Source organism: Oncorhynchus mykiss, chromosome 12, assembly GCF_057628025.1.
Source record: "Oncorhynchus mykiss isolate SJ-2025 chromosome 12, ASM5762802v1, whole genome shotgun sequence".
Classification (NCBI taxonomy): domain Eukaryota; kingdom Metazoa; phylum Chordata; class Actinopteri; order Salmoniformes; family Salmonidae; genus Oncorhynchus; species Oncorhynchus mykiss.
Window position 1 is genome coordinate 84,977,040 of NC_143033.1, and position 19,089 is coordinate 84,996,128.

At 45.2% G+C, this 19,089-nt stretch overlaps 1 protein-coding gene across 1 annotated transcript in view; it reads right to left on the bottom strand.

Annotated features, from left to right (window-relative positions):
• Positions 1-9,262: 9,262 nt before the first annotated feature.
• Positions 9,263-19,089, bottom strand: part of LOC110538611 (leucine-rich repeat-containing protein 4B) — a 36,792-nt gene continuing 26,965 nt past the window's right edge. The window contains exons 3-4 of the mRNA XM_021625536.3: positions 15,725-16,230; positions 9,263-14,076 (exon numbers count right to left, since the gene is read on the bottom strand). Coding sequence (XP_021481211.1) covers positions 12,121-14,076; positions 15,725-15,970 — 2,202 coding nt within the window. The 5' untranslated portion in view covers positions 15,971-16,230 and the 3' untranslated portion in view covers positions 9,263-12,120. The remainder of the gene's footprint in view (positions 14,077-15,724; positions 16,231-19,089) is intronic.

Here is a 19,089-nt window from a genome sequence, read left to right on the forward strand (position 1 = left end):
TACTCTCTCTGAGACATTCAAACTTCACTTGTCACTCAAAATAACGACCAGCATCTCAATGGGGATTATGTGAAAAAACAACGTAATTTTTATTCCATAAATGTCTGTGTGGCACATGAACAGAGGTTGAATGATCTGAAAAAGATTAGGCACGGAACCTTTAAGCAGAACAAATAACCCCTCCTCCACACACACGTGACATGTTTCCAGTGTTAATACACACACCCATGGTTAGAACAGGCTAGAACAGAGTCATAAGAAACAATCACGAGAACAACCATAGTCAATATTGCAGAAGAAAAGAAGAAGCGAACCAAAAGAGCAGATGGAGTCTGTTTAATTAAACAGAGGGAAGGAAATATCTCAAGTGTTGGCTTGTTGTAGTGTTAATTTTCCCTTTTTTCCTGAGAGCGGGTTAGGGTTTAAGTAATGCGCGTGTGTGTGTGTGTGTGTGTGTGTGTGTGTGTGTGTGTGTGTGTGTGAGTGACTCAGAGCGAGGCAGGGACTGATGCTTTATCTACATTTCTGAGGGACAGGGTGAGAAAAGGGAGACAAGGAGAAAGGGGGTAAGTCAGCCATGCTCCTTCACTTCCCATGGGTGAGGATTGGAGTCATCGGCCCCTCCAGCACTGGTTGACATATAAGCACCGCAGCGTTCCCCCTCATGTCCCTCTTTCTTCTTCACACACACACACACAGATACACACATTACATGCTCTTACACACGCTGCACACACATGCTCTTATACCCAAGCACACCGCACACACTCATAAACGCACAACTGTGCACAAGCACATATAGACAGGCACACACACTCGTACACACACAGATATACACAAATACAGTGTATATACACACATATACAGTGTAGCATACCCAGGCCAGTACCCAGACAGGATAAGGAGTGACAGGACATCTCAGTGTCCTCTGACTGTCAACCTCATCGCTCATTCCTCCTGCTTCTCTGTCTATCTGTCTCTCTGTCTCTCTGTCTCTCTGTCTCTCTGTCTCTCTGTCTCTCTGCAGCAAAGTTGTCTGAGAGGGAGTTGTCTGCCTGAGGGGAAAGGGTTGTTCTGTGGTGAGTGAGGTATACACTGTGGGCGACCATGTTTGATATATGAGGTAAAGCACAGGAGGCTGCTGAGGGGAGGACGACTCATAATAATGGCTGGAACGGAGTAAATGGAATGTCATCAAACACATGGAAACCACGTGTTTGATGTATTTGATACCAATTCCCTGATTCTGCTCCAGCCATTACCATGAGCCAGTCCTCCCCATTTAAGATGCCACCAACCTCCTGTGAGGTAAATGTATGGTAAACACGAGGTAAACGTGTTAAGTAACACCAGGGTTTGAGCGCATTAGAAGCCACACTCTGCCAGCTGGTGGCTGATGGTGTGGAGCGGGGTGAAAATAAAGTATCAAAGGGGGGGTGTGAGAGACGGAGGTTGAAGGAGACCCGCCTGAATAAATACATCAGCACCAATGAGGACAGCAGCACACCTCCAAAACTGACAGGGGGAGACAACAAGGTTTTAAAAAATGTAAAAGTTAAAAGACAAAATCAATATCTCCAGTTAAAGGGCCTTATAAATTCATGTTGAAAGACCCCAAACACCAAATGACCTCAGGTTGCATCACTGATGATGTGTCCATGAGCATCAATAGATGTATTCATTCAATATACGCATTGATTCTTGAAGAATCTAACTTCTAAATGCCTCATGGGCTTAGTTCAACTCCAAACTATTAGCTTGTTTTACTCCAATGTTTGTAAACAAAGTAAATGTAAACAAACACTGTATTAAAACATAGTTAGAGCTAGAGTGTTGATATCATGGATGGTCAGTACTTGCATCCATAGCTCTGTCTATGAACTTGAGAGTGGTTACATTGCCTATGAATTTGAGAGTGGTTACATTGCCTATGAATTTGAGAGTGGTTACATTGCCTATGAATTTGAGAGTGGTTACATTGCCTATGAATTTGAGAGTGGTTACATTGCCTATGAATTTGAGAGTGGTTACATTGCCTATGAATTTGAGAGTGGTTACATTGCCTATGAATTTGAGAGTGGTTACATTGCCTATGAACTTGAGAGTGGTTACATTGCCTATGAATTTGAGAGTGATTACATTGCCTATGAATTTGAGAGTGGTTACATTGCCTATGAATTTGAGAGTGGTTACATTGCCTATGAATTTGAGAGTGGTTACATTGCCTATGAACTTGAGAGTGGTTACATTGCCTATGAATTTGAGAGTGGTTACATTGCCTATGAACTTGAGAGTGGTTACATTGCCCAATCCCTCCGCCTTTTACCGAAACAATGGCGGGGAGGTGCTTTGTTAGAACTGAGGGTTGCCCCATTAAACCTGATTTCATATTGATGAATGTTTACTGCTACTCTGCTTCTCCCTTTCAAGTTGGTTCATTGTATTGATTCTGGAGGTAATATAATAGAACAATTCTGTGCCATTTAGCAAACGCTTTTAAGCGACTTAGTCAGGTCAGCCCTCAGAGCCCTGACTCCTCCTCCAGCTCTACTCTGCTGCCTGGCTGACTAGGGAGGTTCTGACCACCAGTGTTGGGGTCTGGATTGAACTTGACCCTGCATCACACTGGGTTGCTGGCGCCGCTCTATCCCCACACAAGGAAACGACTATCAACACATGATCCCCTGGCTGCGTATTCCTCTCACACCGTGGTTATTCTACACTGGCCCTCCATAGGGTGCAGTGGAGCAGACCGCCATTTGCACTTCAAAGCTTTCGAATGTGCGCTATGGCCGCCGCCCAGCTTCAAACAAACATCAGACACAGTAGAGTGTGAATATGATGGCGAGCCAAGGCGCCCATAAACTGTAAATCTGTATGCTGTGTTGCTGTGGAGGAGAGGAGAGCAGAGTAGCAGAGGGGGGTGAATGTGTGTTGCTGTTGGGAGACTTGACTGGGAGCTTGTCCTCTGAGAGGAGAGGAGCACAGCTGCTGGCTCAGCACATCCTTTAATAGTCGCCGATGGATCAGGACATTCTGATATGAATCCAACAACTCCACAACATCCCTGATAAACATGGAAGGTTCACGAGCAATGCAGGGGACGTCAGAGTGTTCTACAACATCTGTCATAAACGGTTCCAATTATCAAGTCTGGAACACTTTGGATTAGAGGAGTCAATTTCTCTCATCTAGAACTTCCAAAAACAAGGATCTTAATGTTCTAGAACCTATAGAATGAAGTGTTCCATAATGTTCCTTCTCAGAACAGGGTGTTCAAAGACATGAAGAACAGTGTCCCAGCTGAATACCACAGCTACGGTGGGCTCAGGAAGACCTAGCCTGATGACCAGATCCATTATGCTGGATCCCACAATTAGAGGCTTTTCAGCATGTCCCTTTAGAGTGTTGGAGTAACAGTGATGGCTGCTCCCTGTTAAAGGAGAATTTAGCTTTTTTGCAACCAAATCTCTATTTTTGATGTAAATGGCATGTTATAGAAGGGTCTAGTTTGCGGAAACGGATAAGCTCTCAAAATAGTGATGCAGGTCTTTAGATGTTATATACTGAGAGCTTTGCCATTCCTAAAAGAACGTATATGGGTGTTTTTGGAGAATTTGTTCATGTTTTTTCAGAGCCCCCTTACGGGGATGAGGAAGTAAATCACTGGTTGGGGTAAGTTTCTCAAAAACAAGTGAAATCTAAATTATTTTGTAATTTTTTTTTATTTTACCTTTATTTAACTAGGCAAGTCAGTTAAGAACAAATTCTTATTTTCAATGACGGCCTAGGAACAGTGGGTTAACTGCCTGTTCAGGGGCAGAACGACAGATTTGTACCTTGTCAGCTCGGGATTTGAACTTGCAACGTTTTGGTTACTAGCCCAAAGCTCTAACCACTAGGCTACCTGCCGCCCCATAATAGTAGATTTGGTTGGTAAAAATAAAACTTCCCCTCTTATGAACCTCTCCACCTGAGGTTGCCTGACCTCTAGCACAGGACAGTCATCGACAGAAGATGAAGTCATCCACGATGAGACACCGCTAATCTCCCCGGCATCACGGCACGCTAACACTCATGTCAGCCGCCCAAGTCAACCAAAACGGACATCTTGTGACAGAGGACATGGTTGCCAAGGAAACAATGAAATAAGCCATATGTTAATGTCTCTCTGTTCTCAAATTAAGGACACCTTCACAGAACACAAAGCCCCGGCCTCTGAACCGCAGCCCTGCTGGGCGCTGGCGAGAGGTTTGTGTTCAGCCCACCGCACAAAGACACACATCATTAAGAAAGCCCCTTTCAATCAATCATTCACAATCAATTAGTCAGTCAATGTCAGTCAGTCAGTCAATCCGCAAATGTGTGTGCGCTCATGCCTATATGTGCTTGTGCGTGTGTATGTGTGCACACGTACGTATGTGTGCTCCTACGTATGTGCATAGGCAACAGGGAGGCCTGTTTGATAAGTGGCTGCAGGCTCTTGTACAAATCACACGGATGGCACAGACTGACGTCCATGAGCATCTGATCTCAACCTCCACAAAACCTCACAGGGAGAATATGGACAGGAAATACTCTGAGCCAGCACCACACGCACAAGCAGAATAACTAAGAGAGCATCTAAACACCAGCCTCGTAGAAGTAGACGTGCTTGAAACCCATCTAAACACTAGCCTCGTAGATGTAGACGTGCTTGAAACCCATCTAAACACTAGCCTCGTAGATGTAGACGTGCTTGAAACCCATCTAAAGACCAGCCTCGTAGATGTAGACGTGCTTGAAACCCATCTAAACACTAGCCTCGTAGATGTAGACGTGCTTGAAACCCATCTAAACACTAGCCTCGTAGATGTAGACGTGCTTGAAACCCATCTAAACACTAGCCTCGTAGAAGTAGACGTGCTTGAAACCCATCTAAACACTAGCCTCGTAGATGTAGACGTGCTTGAAACCCATCTAAACACTAGCCTCGTAGATGTAGACGTGCTTGAAACCCATCTAAAGACCAGCCTCGTAGATGTAGACGTGCTTGAAACCCATCTAAACACTAGCCTCGTAGATGTAGACGTGCTTGAAACCCATCTAAACACTAGCCTCGTAGATGTAGACGTGCTTGAAACCCATCTAAACACTAGCCTCGTAGATGTAGACGTGCTTGAAACCCATCTAAAGACTAGCCTCGTAGATGTAGACGTGCTTGAAACCCATCTAAACACCAGCCTCGTAGATGTAGACGTGCTTGAAACCCATCTAAACACCAGCCTCGTAGATGTAGACGTGCTTGAAACCCATCTAAACACCAGCCTCGTAGATGTAGACGTGCTTGAAACCCATCTAAACACTAGCCTCGTAGATGTAGACGTGCTTGAAACCCATCTAAACACTAGCCTCGTAGATGTAGACGTGCTTGAAACCCATCTAAACACTAGCCTCGTAGATGTAGACGTGCTTGAAACCCATCTAAAGACCAGCCTCGTAGATGTAGACGTGCTTGAAACCCATCTAAACACTAGCCTCGTAGATGTAGACGTGCTTGAAACCCATCTAAACACTAGCCTCGTAGATGTAGACGTGCTTGAAACCCATCTAAACACCAGCCTCGTAGATGTAGACGTGCTTGAAACCCATCTAAACACCAGCCTCGTAGATGTAGACGTGCTTGAAACCCATCTAAAGACCAGCCTCGTAGATGTAGACGTGCTTAAAACCCATCTAAAGACCAGCCTCGTAGATGTAGACGTGCTTGAAACCCATCTAAACACCAGCCTCGTAGATGTAGACGTGCTTGAAACCCATCTAAAGACCAGCCTCGTAGATGTAGACGTGCTTGAAACCCATCTAAACACTAGCCTCGTAGATGTAGACGTGCTTAAAACCCATCTAAAGACTAGCCTCGTAGATGTAGACGTGCTTGAAACCCATCTAAACACTAGCCTCGTAGATGTAGACGTGCTTAAAACCCATCTAAACACCAGCCTCGTAGATGTAGACGTGCTTGAAACCCATCTAAACACTAGCCTCGTAGATGTAGACGTGCTTGAAACCCGTCTAAAGACCAGCCTCGTAGATGTAGACGTGCTTAAAACCCATCTAAAGACCAGCCTCGTAGATGTAGACGTGCTTGAAACCCATCTAAACACTAGCCTCGTAGATGTAGACGTGCTTGAAACCCATCTAAAGACCAGCCTCGTAGATGTAGACGTGCTTGAAACCCATCTAAACACTAGCCTCGTAGATGTAGACGTGCTTAAAACCCATCTAAACACCAGCCTCGTAGATGTAGACGTGCTTGAAACCCATCTAAACACTAGCCTCGTAGATGTAGACGTGCTTAAAACCCATCTAAAGACCGACTGCGTCATAGTAATAAAATTACCCACTGACTACTAGTCTGACAATGACGTAAAGTTAAACTAGGAGACTAGAGACTACAGACACACAGATCCCCCGTCTCAGTCGCCATCATCCTCATCATCATCATCATGATGTGTGACAATAGAAGCTGCAAGGTTTCTCTGGGTCTGTATTCATAGGCCATCTGATGGCCATTAAAAAATATGATAGCAATAATAATGCTTATAAATTACAGTGGTTTGACACTTCTGGCCTTGACAACTGGGAGGAGCATTTGCATTTGGCGCTGGAGTGTATGCATCATTGACACTATGAGTATCAATAATGTAGCAGCTCCACTGTCGTTTCACAACTATTTTTAAATGGTTGGGTGACAGAATTAAATTAAACTCTACGAGGGAAGATAACAACAACTTACTAATTCTATGGCTTACATCTGTTCACCACCCACATATGGGACCAGCTCCAATGGTGGACCTAAAGGTGTTGTCTCACCTAAACAAGGCTATGCTCATGTAACAGCAAGTGGTGTCACCGATTGAAACGCCACTAGCGCGCACCACCGCTAACTAGCTAGCCATTTCACATCGGCTACACTCACCTCAAGCTCAAATAAGGCCCCTGAAACATGACAATCGAAACACACAAAGATCCCCTCCCAACTCTTTAGCTCTTTGTGTCGCACTGCTTTGCTTTATCTTGGCCAGGTCGCAGTTGTAAATGAGAACTTGTTCTCAACTGGCCTACCTGGTTAAATAAAGGTGTTCTCAACTGGCCTACCTGGTTAAATAAAGGTGTTCTCAACTGGCCTACCTGGTTAAATAAAGGTGTTCTCAACTGGCCTACCTGGTTAAATAAAGGTGTTCTCAACTGGCCTACCTGGTTAAATAAAGGTGTTCTCAACTGGCCTACCTGGTTAAATAAAGGTGTTCTCAACTGGCCTACCTGGTTAAATAAAGGTGAAATAAAAAAGCTGCTCTGATCAGAACACAGCAGGTTCTACCAATTAAGATAATTAAGATCACATCCTAAATATATCAAAAGCCTGATTAATATTGTCTCATTAGACCAGGACCTGAGCTAGAACAGCCAAACATGTCAAGATAACCGAGGCCATCGGCCCCTGTCCAATTAGGAAACACTATAGCCTTGATTGGCTGGTTTAACAGTGAGGATAACTAGGGCGGTGTGACACACGACTTGACCACAAGCTCGTAACCTCAGATTGACTACGAGTTGAGAGAGGCAGCGGCCAGTGGAATGCTAAAGAGACTGGCCGTGATAGAGCAGACCTTTGATCTCTTGGGCTCATCCCAATAGGCAGAGGAGAGAGGGGGGAAAAACCCTGCTTAACTAGAAATCCCGTTTTTACTTAAAGTGTCAGTGAGAGGATCATAAACCAGCCTGGAGCAGAGGGAAACAGACAGAGAACTGCTTTAAACTGGGGATTTAAAATGGAGGTCTGACTGGCCCCCTCCCTCCCTCTCTCTCTCACTCTGCATCCTCCTTATACAACCCACACATTACATACACTCACCTAGCAGGCGCATGCACACACACACACTGATATAGCTGCATTCTAAATAATGGAAACAATATCAAGTTGCCATAGTAATCGAAAATACTACTGTAGGTACCGTAACTGAACGCGCACACACACATACATACTTGACTTATTCCCTGAATGGTTGAGCGAGCGGGTCTCTTCCTGCACAGTAAACACAGCGTTTCCATTAGTGTTAAGTGTGTGTTCAGTGCTGTGTGACTCAGTCACTGCAGTGATGTTACTGGGACTGTGGGGCACTGGCCTAACTTGTTCTGCCACTAAGCCTTTCTAGCTTGGCTCTTCTCTGTGACACTTCATAAGAGCTTCATAATGCTTTCTGAGGTGACAAGACAGGCAGGGAGTCACATCCAGAGTACTGGGGGAATAGTTGTTGTCAGAACCACTGAACACACACACGCACACACACACACACACACACACATATGTAAATAACTAGTGAGGGGATTAAAGATCCCTGGTGTTGGGAAAATAAATATGTTAATAACTGGTGCATGGGATTTGAGTGTTAATCACAAGTGCAAGGTGCATGAATACGTTCAACACTGGTGTAGGAATATGCAACTGACATGTAGAAGTGATATAGATGATGTAAATCACTGCATAAGTAAATCAAAAGTGTGTGTAGATGATATAGATACAGCATGTAAGTCACTGGAATAAACCAATGGAATATGTTCATTATTTCCATGAGCAACATGAATGTGTAAATCACTTGCGTAAGCGCCGTGAAAAAATATAAATATCTATTGTGAGGACCATGGATATGTTAATAGCCTTCTATACTGTCTGTTCCCTCCTATTTGCATCAGAAACCCAAATCAAGATGCTATGATGAGGACTGTCGCAGCTGCAACAGTTGCCAGGGAAACCTGGTGGCAGGAACCTGTAGGGACATTGTGTTAGGATATGGGCACAGTGTGAAAGGTGATTTGCTACTGTTGGAAGAACACTGGCCGGCTTGTAGAGGGATATGTTGTCTTAAAGGAACATGATTGACAGGGGGCATCAGGCACCATATGAGGTGCAAGCTGTGACGCTGTTTGGCGCATTATTCTGAGGGTAGGTAGTCATGGAAACAGGGTGTTGACTTAGCGAAATCACACTCGGAGCACTGATAGCTATGACATTCTGAAAATCACAGAGTGAGAGAGAGCAAGCTTGTAAATCAAAGCAGGATCTATCCTGTCCTCCTTGTGTAGGAAAAGACCCCTCGCCGGCCATTTCACATTCTGTGTGTCTCATTTCAAGCACAGCTGTATTAGCCAAAGGGATACACACAAACAGGGATATTTCAATTAAATGGAAAAAAACACAAAAAACTAATGCCACCAAGTTTCACAGAGTTCAACCGCCATTTTGTGTGCCAGGTATTTTAATTTTTCAATGTAACTTCTGCTGACAGAACATCTTTCAGAATTATAACCAGTGTAATTAGCAAATTATAATAACAATAACAATATTACAATTGAGATAACACTTGATTTTAAAAAAAGATAAAAAGGAAATAATCAAACTAGATAAAAAAACAAAATGAAAAAACACTTATAATAGCTTTTTTTAAAGAGATCTATACGTTTCTATATTTTTCATTTATTTGTCCTTTTCCTTAAAAAAAAAAAAATCACCCATCACCATATGATTCATCTAGGCTTTCTGTCTCTTTCATTGAATAGGTTTCTCTTACCTTTCAAACGCTTCAAAATGCTGTCCTCCTTTAGTTCCCTGCTGCCATGAATTCCATTCACACATGAGAACACTGAGTTCTGATATAATCCTCTGCAAACGAGCAGTCTTCGTCAAAGGTTCATGTCCTGTCTTTTACACAACAGAATAAAATGAGGGGTCCTGATCGGCTGAGACTGGTTTTGTTGTACAAAACAGAGGAGTTTCTGAGGAGGCATGGGCTGTGAGGATGCCATGTGGGAGCAGCCATTTTGAGGACCATGTATTTCCTGTTTCTGCAGGTTGGTGTTTGGTGGAACACAGACCATCCCCTGTTGTTGGGAGTCAATATGGTGGTTGAAAGGATCGTCATCGTTCCATGTGTAATCAAATCATTCCCCACTGAATCAATTATAAACATAACTTTCATAAGGATGTACTAGGCTGCTCTGCCACCTATACACTGACTATACAAAACATTAGGAACACCTGCTCTTTCCATGACATAGACTGACCATGTGAAGACTATGATCCCTTATTGATGTCACCTGTTAAATCCACTTCAATCAGTATAGATGAAGAGGAGACAACAGGTTAAAGACAGATTTTTAAGCCTCGAGACAATTGAGACATGGATTGTGTATGTGTGCCATTCAGAGGGTGAATTTGAACGGGGTATGGTAGTAGGTTCTAGGCGCACCGGTTTGAGTGTGTCAATAGCTGCAACACTGCCGGGTTTTTCAAGCTCAACAGTTTCCTGTGTGTATCAAGAATGGGTGGTGGACCAAAGGACATCCAGCCAACTTGACAACTGTGGGATGCATTGGAGTCAACATGGGCCAGCATCCCTGTGGAACGCTTTTAACACCTTGCAGTCCATTCCCCGACCAATTGAGGCTGTTCTGAGGGCAAGATGGGCTTCAACACAATATTAGGAAGGTGTTCCTAATGTTTTGTACACTCAGTGTATGATAATAATAACAATAATAAATCAATAGTAATAATAATAGTAATAATGATGATAATTATAATAATCATTTGTTCTCAATATCATGATATATTGCATACAGATATATTGAATGCATGAAGTTGAAACCGATCACATTGCAATTTTTGATATCACCACTTGAATCAGAGAAAATTTCAAACCTATATCTGCTTTTAAGAGCTATATACAGTATACGGTTGATAAGCATTTACTGAATTATTATAATTATCATCATTATCATCATTACAATATCCATATTGTTTGTATCAAAGGGTGAAGTTTTGTAATCATATTTCATATGTTCTCATTAAATGGAGAGTAAAGATCCCCCTTCTCCAATGACCCTGTTTATGTAAATGTGGCATGAGAGGGAATGCTTTGTGATGCTACAAAAAAATGAAGCCAAAATAAATTCAATCAAATACTGTGCCAGTTTCCAATTTTAGCTCTTGCTCATCCACAGCCTCCACTACAATATGTCCCTTTCCAGCACAGAATGTCGGCCATCTTGTTTCTAGCCAAACAAAGTTTTCATGGTGATGACCGCTATGACAGCAGTTCATATATTCTTCAGAAGCTGTGGCTATTTAGTCAGAAACTTGGTAAAGATTCTTCATAATTTATTTCTTCGAATGAAAATATATTTATATATAATATGTACTTTCACAGTTTATTTGTATCTTTCGTAGTCCTTTTTGCTATTACATTTTTTTTTACGACGATTCACTCCATATACCTTCCTCTCCTTTAAAGAGAGTAGCCAGTCAGGTGTGAAAGAGGGGAGACAGTGAGATGGAGCCCACTAAGTAAAACACAACTGTTGTTGATGTTGTTTCCTCTTCCTACACATTGCTTGTTGTCCGACACTAAACTGTGTTCTGCTCAATGGTTTACTTTCTGTCCTGTTCCACAGAGTGCGTCTGGGCAGCCCTGTACTGCTCTTACACAGTCCCAAACACTTATCCGCCTACTTCAACATAGTGACTCAGATCTTATCTCTATATATACACGGTGACTTGGATTGTATCTGGTAATATACGAGGTCATCTGTATTTAGTTATAACCGTGGTGATACTTATTGTGTCTGAGTATTGAACCTGGTCACCTGATTCAGTCTGGGAATGCTGCGGATGGATATATAGATTGCGAGGGCTTTTACTTTGGCACAGATATGCGCAAGTTTGGCACATAGTTGTCAATCTCATAATGCACTGTGTATGTGTTAGCTGATAGAATGTTCCTGTCCTTGTGTCGGGCTGTGTGTGTCTGTGTGTGTCTTGGAGTGTCTCAGAAGATGTTAATGCTTGGACGGGTGTTGAGCAGACACAGTAGAGGTGTGAGAACAATCTCTCCTCTCGCTCTCTCTCTATGCACTAACCATACAAAGCAATGTCTATGTAATATTTCATATTCTGCCTGCCTACACTTTCTATCGAAATATGGCCATGGGGCGAGTACAATCAGACTCCACTCTCTCCTTCCATCTCCCTGTTTTCTGTCTCTTCATCTCTCTCTTTTTCCATCTCTCTCTCTCTCCCTCTTTCTCTCAGATCTGAGTCTCTTGCACATTCTCCTTGGAGCCACTCTTGAAGAGCAGAGGCTCGATCTGAGGGTTCTGGCCTTTCCCCATGAGCCCCTTCAGAGAGCTGTGGATGCCCAGCTGGGGCAGGGGCACAGGGGAGGGCAGCAAGCCACCCGTGGGGGTGCCACCACTGGTGGAGGTGGGCCCCTGTGCGCAGGAGTTGGGGGTGCTCTGGTTCTGGGAACAGGGTGAGAGGGAGGGGTTGTTGTTGTTGTTGAGGCCCATGCCCAGGCCCATCATGTTGTTGTTGAAGTGATGGGCCTTGAAGTAGTGGTTGAGGTGCTCCTGTCTGGCCAGGTTGGGCAGGTTGACCATCTCCGGGTGATGCATCCTCAGGCTCTGCCCTCCTCCTACTCCTCCCCCTCCGCCTCCATCCCGAGAGACGGTGCCGCCCCCTGAGATGCCGCTCCCGCGTCCACCGGCACCGGCGCCAATCTCGTCCTCCACGTTGATGATCTCGATGGCGCGGGCGGGGCCGTGGTGCTTGTGCAGCTGGTGCTGCTTCCTCAGCTTGTAGAAGACCACCAGCATCACGGCTGCCATGAAGGTAATGGCCACAAAGCAGCCAATGATGATCTTGGTGGTCTTCATCACGTCATCTAGGCCAGAATAGCCCGTCTCGGCAGTGATGGGCACAGTAAAGGTGGGCCGGGTGGCCCGGGATGAGGACAAGGACCAGGCTGACAGGGAGGAGGCGGTGGTAGGGAGCCCCCCCCTCCACTGGTGGCCAGACGGGGTAATGACGTATGACTCGTTATGGCTGTTCATGACGCCCGCGTAGACTGTCGGGCCCTCGTTGGGCTCCACCGTCTCCACGGTGACAGTAGTGAAGTAGCTGACGCCAACGTCGGCGGCAGTGACATTAAGCACGGCGGTTGCCGTGGTGTTGCCAGCCGAGTTGGTCACCATGCAGGTGTACTGACCCGTGTCCCTCAGCGTGACGTTGGTAAAGTTGAGCGTACCATCGTGCAGCACGGAGATCCGGACCCGGTAGGAGCCGTGGGTCATCAGGGTGCCGTTGGGCGTGAGCCAGTTGACCGAGGTCATGGTGGTGCCCGTGCGACACTTCAGCTCTGCAGCCATGCCCTCGGTAACGTTGAGGTCGGTGGGCGGCTCCACGATGACGGGAGCGTAGCAGGTGAAGTGGCTCTGGTCCAGCTCCCCGATGTACCTGCCCTTCAGGCCGGGGGGAGCGTGGCAGCGGGCGCAACACGTAGTGTTACTGGGCACCGTCTCCTTCAGCCACCAGCTGAGCCACAGAACGTCACAGTTGCATACCCAGGGGTTGTGGTTGAGGTGCACCCGCTCCAGCTGGTGCAGTGGGGTGAAGAGGTCATGGGGCAGCGAGTGCAGGGAGTTATGGGAAAGGTTGAGCTCCTCCAGGTTCTTCAGGTCGTCGAAGGCGTTGCGCTCGATGACCTTCACTTGCGAGTGCATGAGCCACAGCTTACGGAGCGACACCAGGCCCTGGAAGGAGCCAGGCCGGATGATCTCCAGACGGTTCCCAGACAGCTCCAGCTCCTCCAGACGCACCAGGGCCGTCAGGTTGGGGATGTCCTTCAGACCACACATGCCCAGGTTCAGGTAGCGCAGGTTGACCAGGCCCACGAAGGCGGCGTCTGAGATGTAGTCCAGCTTCTTGAGCTCTCCCAGGTCCAGCCGGCGCAGCGAGGGCACGCGGTGGAAGGCGTAGCCCGGCAGCGTCTCGATGGGGTTGTTCCGTAACCACAGCTCCCGCAGCTTGCTGAGGTACTCGAAGGCCTGTGAGGGGACCAGGGTGAGGCGGTTGTCGAACAGCTCCAGCGTATTGAGGTTGGGCAGGCCATTGAATGCTCCCACCTCAATCTGACTGATTTTGTTCTTAGACAGCTGCAGGATCTCAAGGTGCCTCAAGTGCTTGAAGGTGTCTGACTTGATAACCTGGTGGGGAGAGAGGGAGAATGTTAATATCTCACAACATGAAGAGTGACTAGACTGTGTAAACAGGGTGCAGCTCCAGTGGCTGTGACAGCTGGGTAGAGTGTGAAAGCAATAGCACAGGTGTGAATGCAGGGACACTATCGGAACATTACCCTAATGTTTTACAAACATGAACATCAACTCAAATCTTACAGCGAGAGAAAACAAAAACAAAAATCACTGATATGAGCCAAATTAAAATTCACAACAATACAAAAAAATGATGAACACAGAAGCTGAAATGATTAATTGTGGTGTATCTGTTTTGGTAAATGAACAGACAACAGACATGGTTGTTTTTCTCAGAGAGAAGATGTTTGCTGGTGCACTTGGACTGGGTGGGCCCCTGGATCTGGGCTGTCCAAACGGAGCTCATTTGGCCAGGCATCAGACACACAGCTAGTGAGCAGGACTAAAATCCCTTTAAATCTATTTTAATTTTTTAATTTAACCTTTATTTAACTAGGCAAGTCATCTATGGCTGTGTGATATATGTGTGGGCAATGCTCTCAGTGAGGGAGGCAGTGAGAAGCTCCTGGAGCCAGGCCACTGCATCCTCCTTATGTGGAGCAGGAGGGGGGAGGGTGATAGGGAGGGTGGGGGTGTTTAAGAGGGGAGTGGGAGCTGTCAAAGCTTTACTGTCAGGGTACTTGGGGGAGAGAAGAGAAAAAATAAACCAGAGAATCTAGGATGCCTCCAGGTGTTACAATATTTTTAGATTTTTAATCATTTCAAGTGGGGCTTCGGGATACAACAAATCCAATCAGAATCCGTTGGCTGAGAGGGAAGTGTAATGAATAGTGTTATTATTTCTTTATTTCATATTTTAACAAGCTGCATCTCTTTAACTCATAAGACCAAACCATGAGGGTTGATGTTCCCTTTTCCTTCTGTAGCCATCATATACAGTTCAATCATCTGCCTTTCTGAGTGGGATAGAATGGCTGTTTGTCCACTTCCTCTCTCTGCAGTCACTTTACTGATTTGCCACAAACTTTGCAAAAACTAAATGAGCATTGGCCTAAAACACTTTGTATCCAAATTCACAAATGGACTTAGTGTATTCAGTAACCTCCTGTCTGTGAAGTTGTCTGGACATTTCTGGAGTGCAGCACATTTCTGAGCGCAAAGTTCCTAAATACATAAACTGAAAACAGCGGGAATATGTCTTCTACTACACGGCTGACATGCTGAGGACGTTCACATTGGGAAGCTGGGGTTAAATCGAGAGTCCCAGTGCAGCTGTAAAACCACAACAACTACCTTGGGGTTCTGACATACAATCTGCTAACACATGTGTTCGTTTCTTTGCTGTTTGCTGTGTTACTGTTTGATTTACATATTAACATGACCTCCATTTCAATTGCAAAACGGTTGGGGAACACTTGTAGAACATAGGCATTATTCCATGGTAATTATGAGTGAATGACAGGTAATTACATTGAAACAAGTATATAAAAACAGGCATTTACATAATGCTTACCAACATACAGTACACGCACACGCACACACTCATGCATGGGCATGCACGCACACAAACACACAGACACACACAGTCAAACAAAATAAATTAACATAGTGGATAATGCTCAGCACAGTCCATATTTACCTCTATTGAATTCTCCTGCAGGTTGAGGTATCGTGTGTTGACTGATATGCTCTCAGGCACCCCATCCAGACTCTGTCTTGTACAGATGACTCGACTGGCCTGATTGGAGCAGCTGCAATGGGTGGGGCAGGGGGAGGCGGCCTCTACAAATTCTGGCCCAGAGAGGAGGAGCCGCAGTAGCAGCTGGACCAATAGGAGGAGGAGGGGAGAGGGGCAGGGAAGGCAGGTCACCGTGGTGATGCGCATGGCAACTGGGACATGACCCTGCCCTTTCTCCGAAGATGTTGATCCCAAGATGATGGATTCCTCAACCAGGTTGACTTTGCTTAGTTTCTCCAGTGGCAATTTGTTCCTTTTAATGTTTCATTTTTAAAGGTGTTTTATCTTCTGTCTATCTCTGTTTTTTCCAGGGGGGTTTAACAGAAATATGTGCATAAACAGATGTTACTCCTTTTTTCTGTCGTCTAGGGATTTGAGTGGGGCCTTTGAGAAGAATCCACGAGTTACTGTGTGAGAGAGAGAGAGAGAGAGAGAGAGAGAGAGAGAGAGAGAGAGAGAGAGAGAGAGAGAGAGAGAGAGAGAGAGAGAGAGAGAGAGAGAGAGAGAGAGAGAGAGAGAGAGAGAGAGAGAGAGAGAGAGACAGAGAGAGAGAGAGACAGAGAGAGAGAGAGACAGAGAGACAGAGAGAGAGAGAGAGAGAGAGACAGAGAGAGAGAGAGACAGAGAGAGAGAGAGAGAGAGAGAGAGAGAGAGAGACAGAGAGAGAGAGAGAGAGACAGAGAGAGACAGAGAGAGAGAGAGACAGAGAGAGAGACAGAGAGAGAGAGAGAGACAGAGAGAGAGAGACAGAGAGAGAGAGACAGAGAGAGAGAGACAGAGAGAGAGAGACAGAGAGAGAGAGACAGAGAGAGAGACAGAGAGAGAGACAGAGAGAGAGAGAGAGAGAGAGAGAGAGAGAAAGACAGAGAGAGAGAGTGAGAGAGAGAGAGAGACAGAGAGAGAGAGAGAGACAGAGAGAGAGAGAGAGAACACATACATTAGAAATAGTACAGTATATTATGCTCCTCCAATTGTTTAGAAACATTTACACTGAGCAGAACTGATGGAAAAGTCTATAATATATTCTATATTCAGAAGTTATTCTGAAAGGACTGTGGATCCTGTGCATAACTTGAGAAGCCTTAAAAGGTGCGTGTCATTGCTCATTAGTGAAGGTCAAGTTTTACAGCAAATCACTGTAGTGAACAGCAGTGTCATCAAACAATAGACATCTTTACAATATTGCAACTCTGGATCATGCATTTCAGGTTACTGTCCGCCCTTGGAATGAAAAGTAATATTGTAATGCTAACACTCATGACTATGTTATTCATGAATTGGTTCTACAGTATATGCACTCACGCGTTCAAGACAACAGTTCTCAGGACGACAGTACAATACCAATAATATTGTTTAAAGAGATTCTCTGGTACTTTTGTATACTTTTTAGCCAGTAGTTCTGAAAGTAAAGCTCACGATCCAAAAGTGGTCCCCGAAAATTGCGTACTACGTCACATACTGTTTGAGTAGATATGTGCACCATGTCATTGCGATCTCTCTCTCTCTGTGTGTGTGCCTCTTGCTAGCTGTCACTCAAATGGCGAGGGGCTGAAGCTCATTGGTTAGAACTCGAATTGCTAGGGGGCTGGCCCAAAAGGGGGAAATTGTAGGGAAATGGCGCAGTACAGCCTTCAAACTAGGGATTTCGTCGCTAATTGAGGTAAGACAGTAATTCTGCTCATATATTATGCATATATGAACTGCACATTGACACATCAAGCCCAAAGCGGGAGATTTAAAAAATACTTAGTAGTCGCCAAAGTTCCAGAGCATGTCTTTAAATCCCAGTGTCCAAACACTGAGTTGTGACTTCAACCCAAATCCTCTCTCTATTAGCATTGCACGGGTATTGGATTGACAGTACTAATTCTATTTCCATACTGGCTCTATATTACATGCTCTAGGGGCCACAGAATGGTGGTGAAGGGTGCAGTCTTCCTTAACACTGATAGATGGTTAACTCTACCCAGGCTCCTGGAGCCAGCGAAGGAGAATTGCTCTCCCTCTGCAGGTCACTTAAACCTGAATAACCTTAAATAAGGGCATACAGTCCACTATTATTAATGATGATGGCTGTAATGATGGGACTCTGACACGCAAATACATTTCACACGCTTGGCATTCACACTTGGCTCAGGGAAAAAAACAAGAGGAGAGATTGAGAGAGAGAAAGGGAGAGAGAGGAATTATTAATCTGATAGATGACTGTACAGTTGAAGGGAGAGAGAGGGATTATTAATCTGATAGATGACTGTACAGCTGAAGGAAGAGAAGGGAATTATCAACACTACAGTAATAGATGAAAACTGAACAGTTGCAGAGAGGCAATGGGAGAGCGAAGGGGGGGGGAAGTGAAAGAGCGAAAGAGAGAGAAGAGAGAGAGGGAGAGAGAGAAAGAACAAGAGGTTGGGCAAAGTGGGAGAGAGAGATAGTGAAACAGAGAGAGAGATGAGAGAGGGGTAGAGAAAGAACAAGATATTGGGGAGAGAGGGAAAGAAGGCAAGAGAGAGCGAGAGAGAGAGAGAGAGAGAGAGAGAGAGAGAGAGAAAGAAAGAGATTGGGGATAGAGGGAGAGAAGGCAAGAGAGAGCGAGAGAGAGAGCACGAGAGAGAGAGAGAGAGCAAGAGATAGGGGATAGAGGGAGAAAGAGAGGGAGATAAAGATAGATGGATGGAGTAGAGGGAGTGAGAGGGATGCTAGAGGGGCAGAAGCAGAGGAGAGAGGGGGGGTAGAGAAAGAACAAGATATTGGGGATAGAGGGAGATAAAGATAGATGGATGGAGTAGAGGGAGTGAGAGGGATGCTAGAGGGGCAGAAGCAGAGGAGAGAGAGAAATAGTTGAGGGAATGAAAAAGATAATGGTCGTAGAGAGAGGAAAAGATGGAGTAAGAAAAAACTAAAGATTAAAAAGTAGGAGGGAAAAATAGAGAGAGAGAGAGGCATTAATATGAATAACCTCAGAGAGAGGGGGGGGGAGATTAGATCGATAGATCGATAGATCGATAGATCGATAGGGAGGGAGGGAGGGAGGGAGGGAGGGAGGGAGGGAGGGAGGGAGGGAGGGAGGGAGGGAGGGAGGGAGGGGAAAGACTCAATAGAGAGATGAATATAAAGTAGACAGAGATGGAGGGAGGGGAACAACAACACAGAGATGCATATAAAACAGAGAGAGTAATGGAGAGATGGAGGGGAAAGACAATACAGAAGAATTCATTTAAAAAGATGGATATGGGTGCACAGAAGAGATTTCTCTCACTGAACGGAGA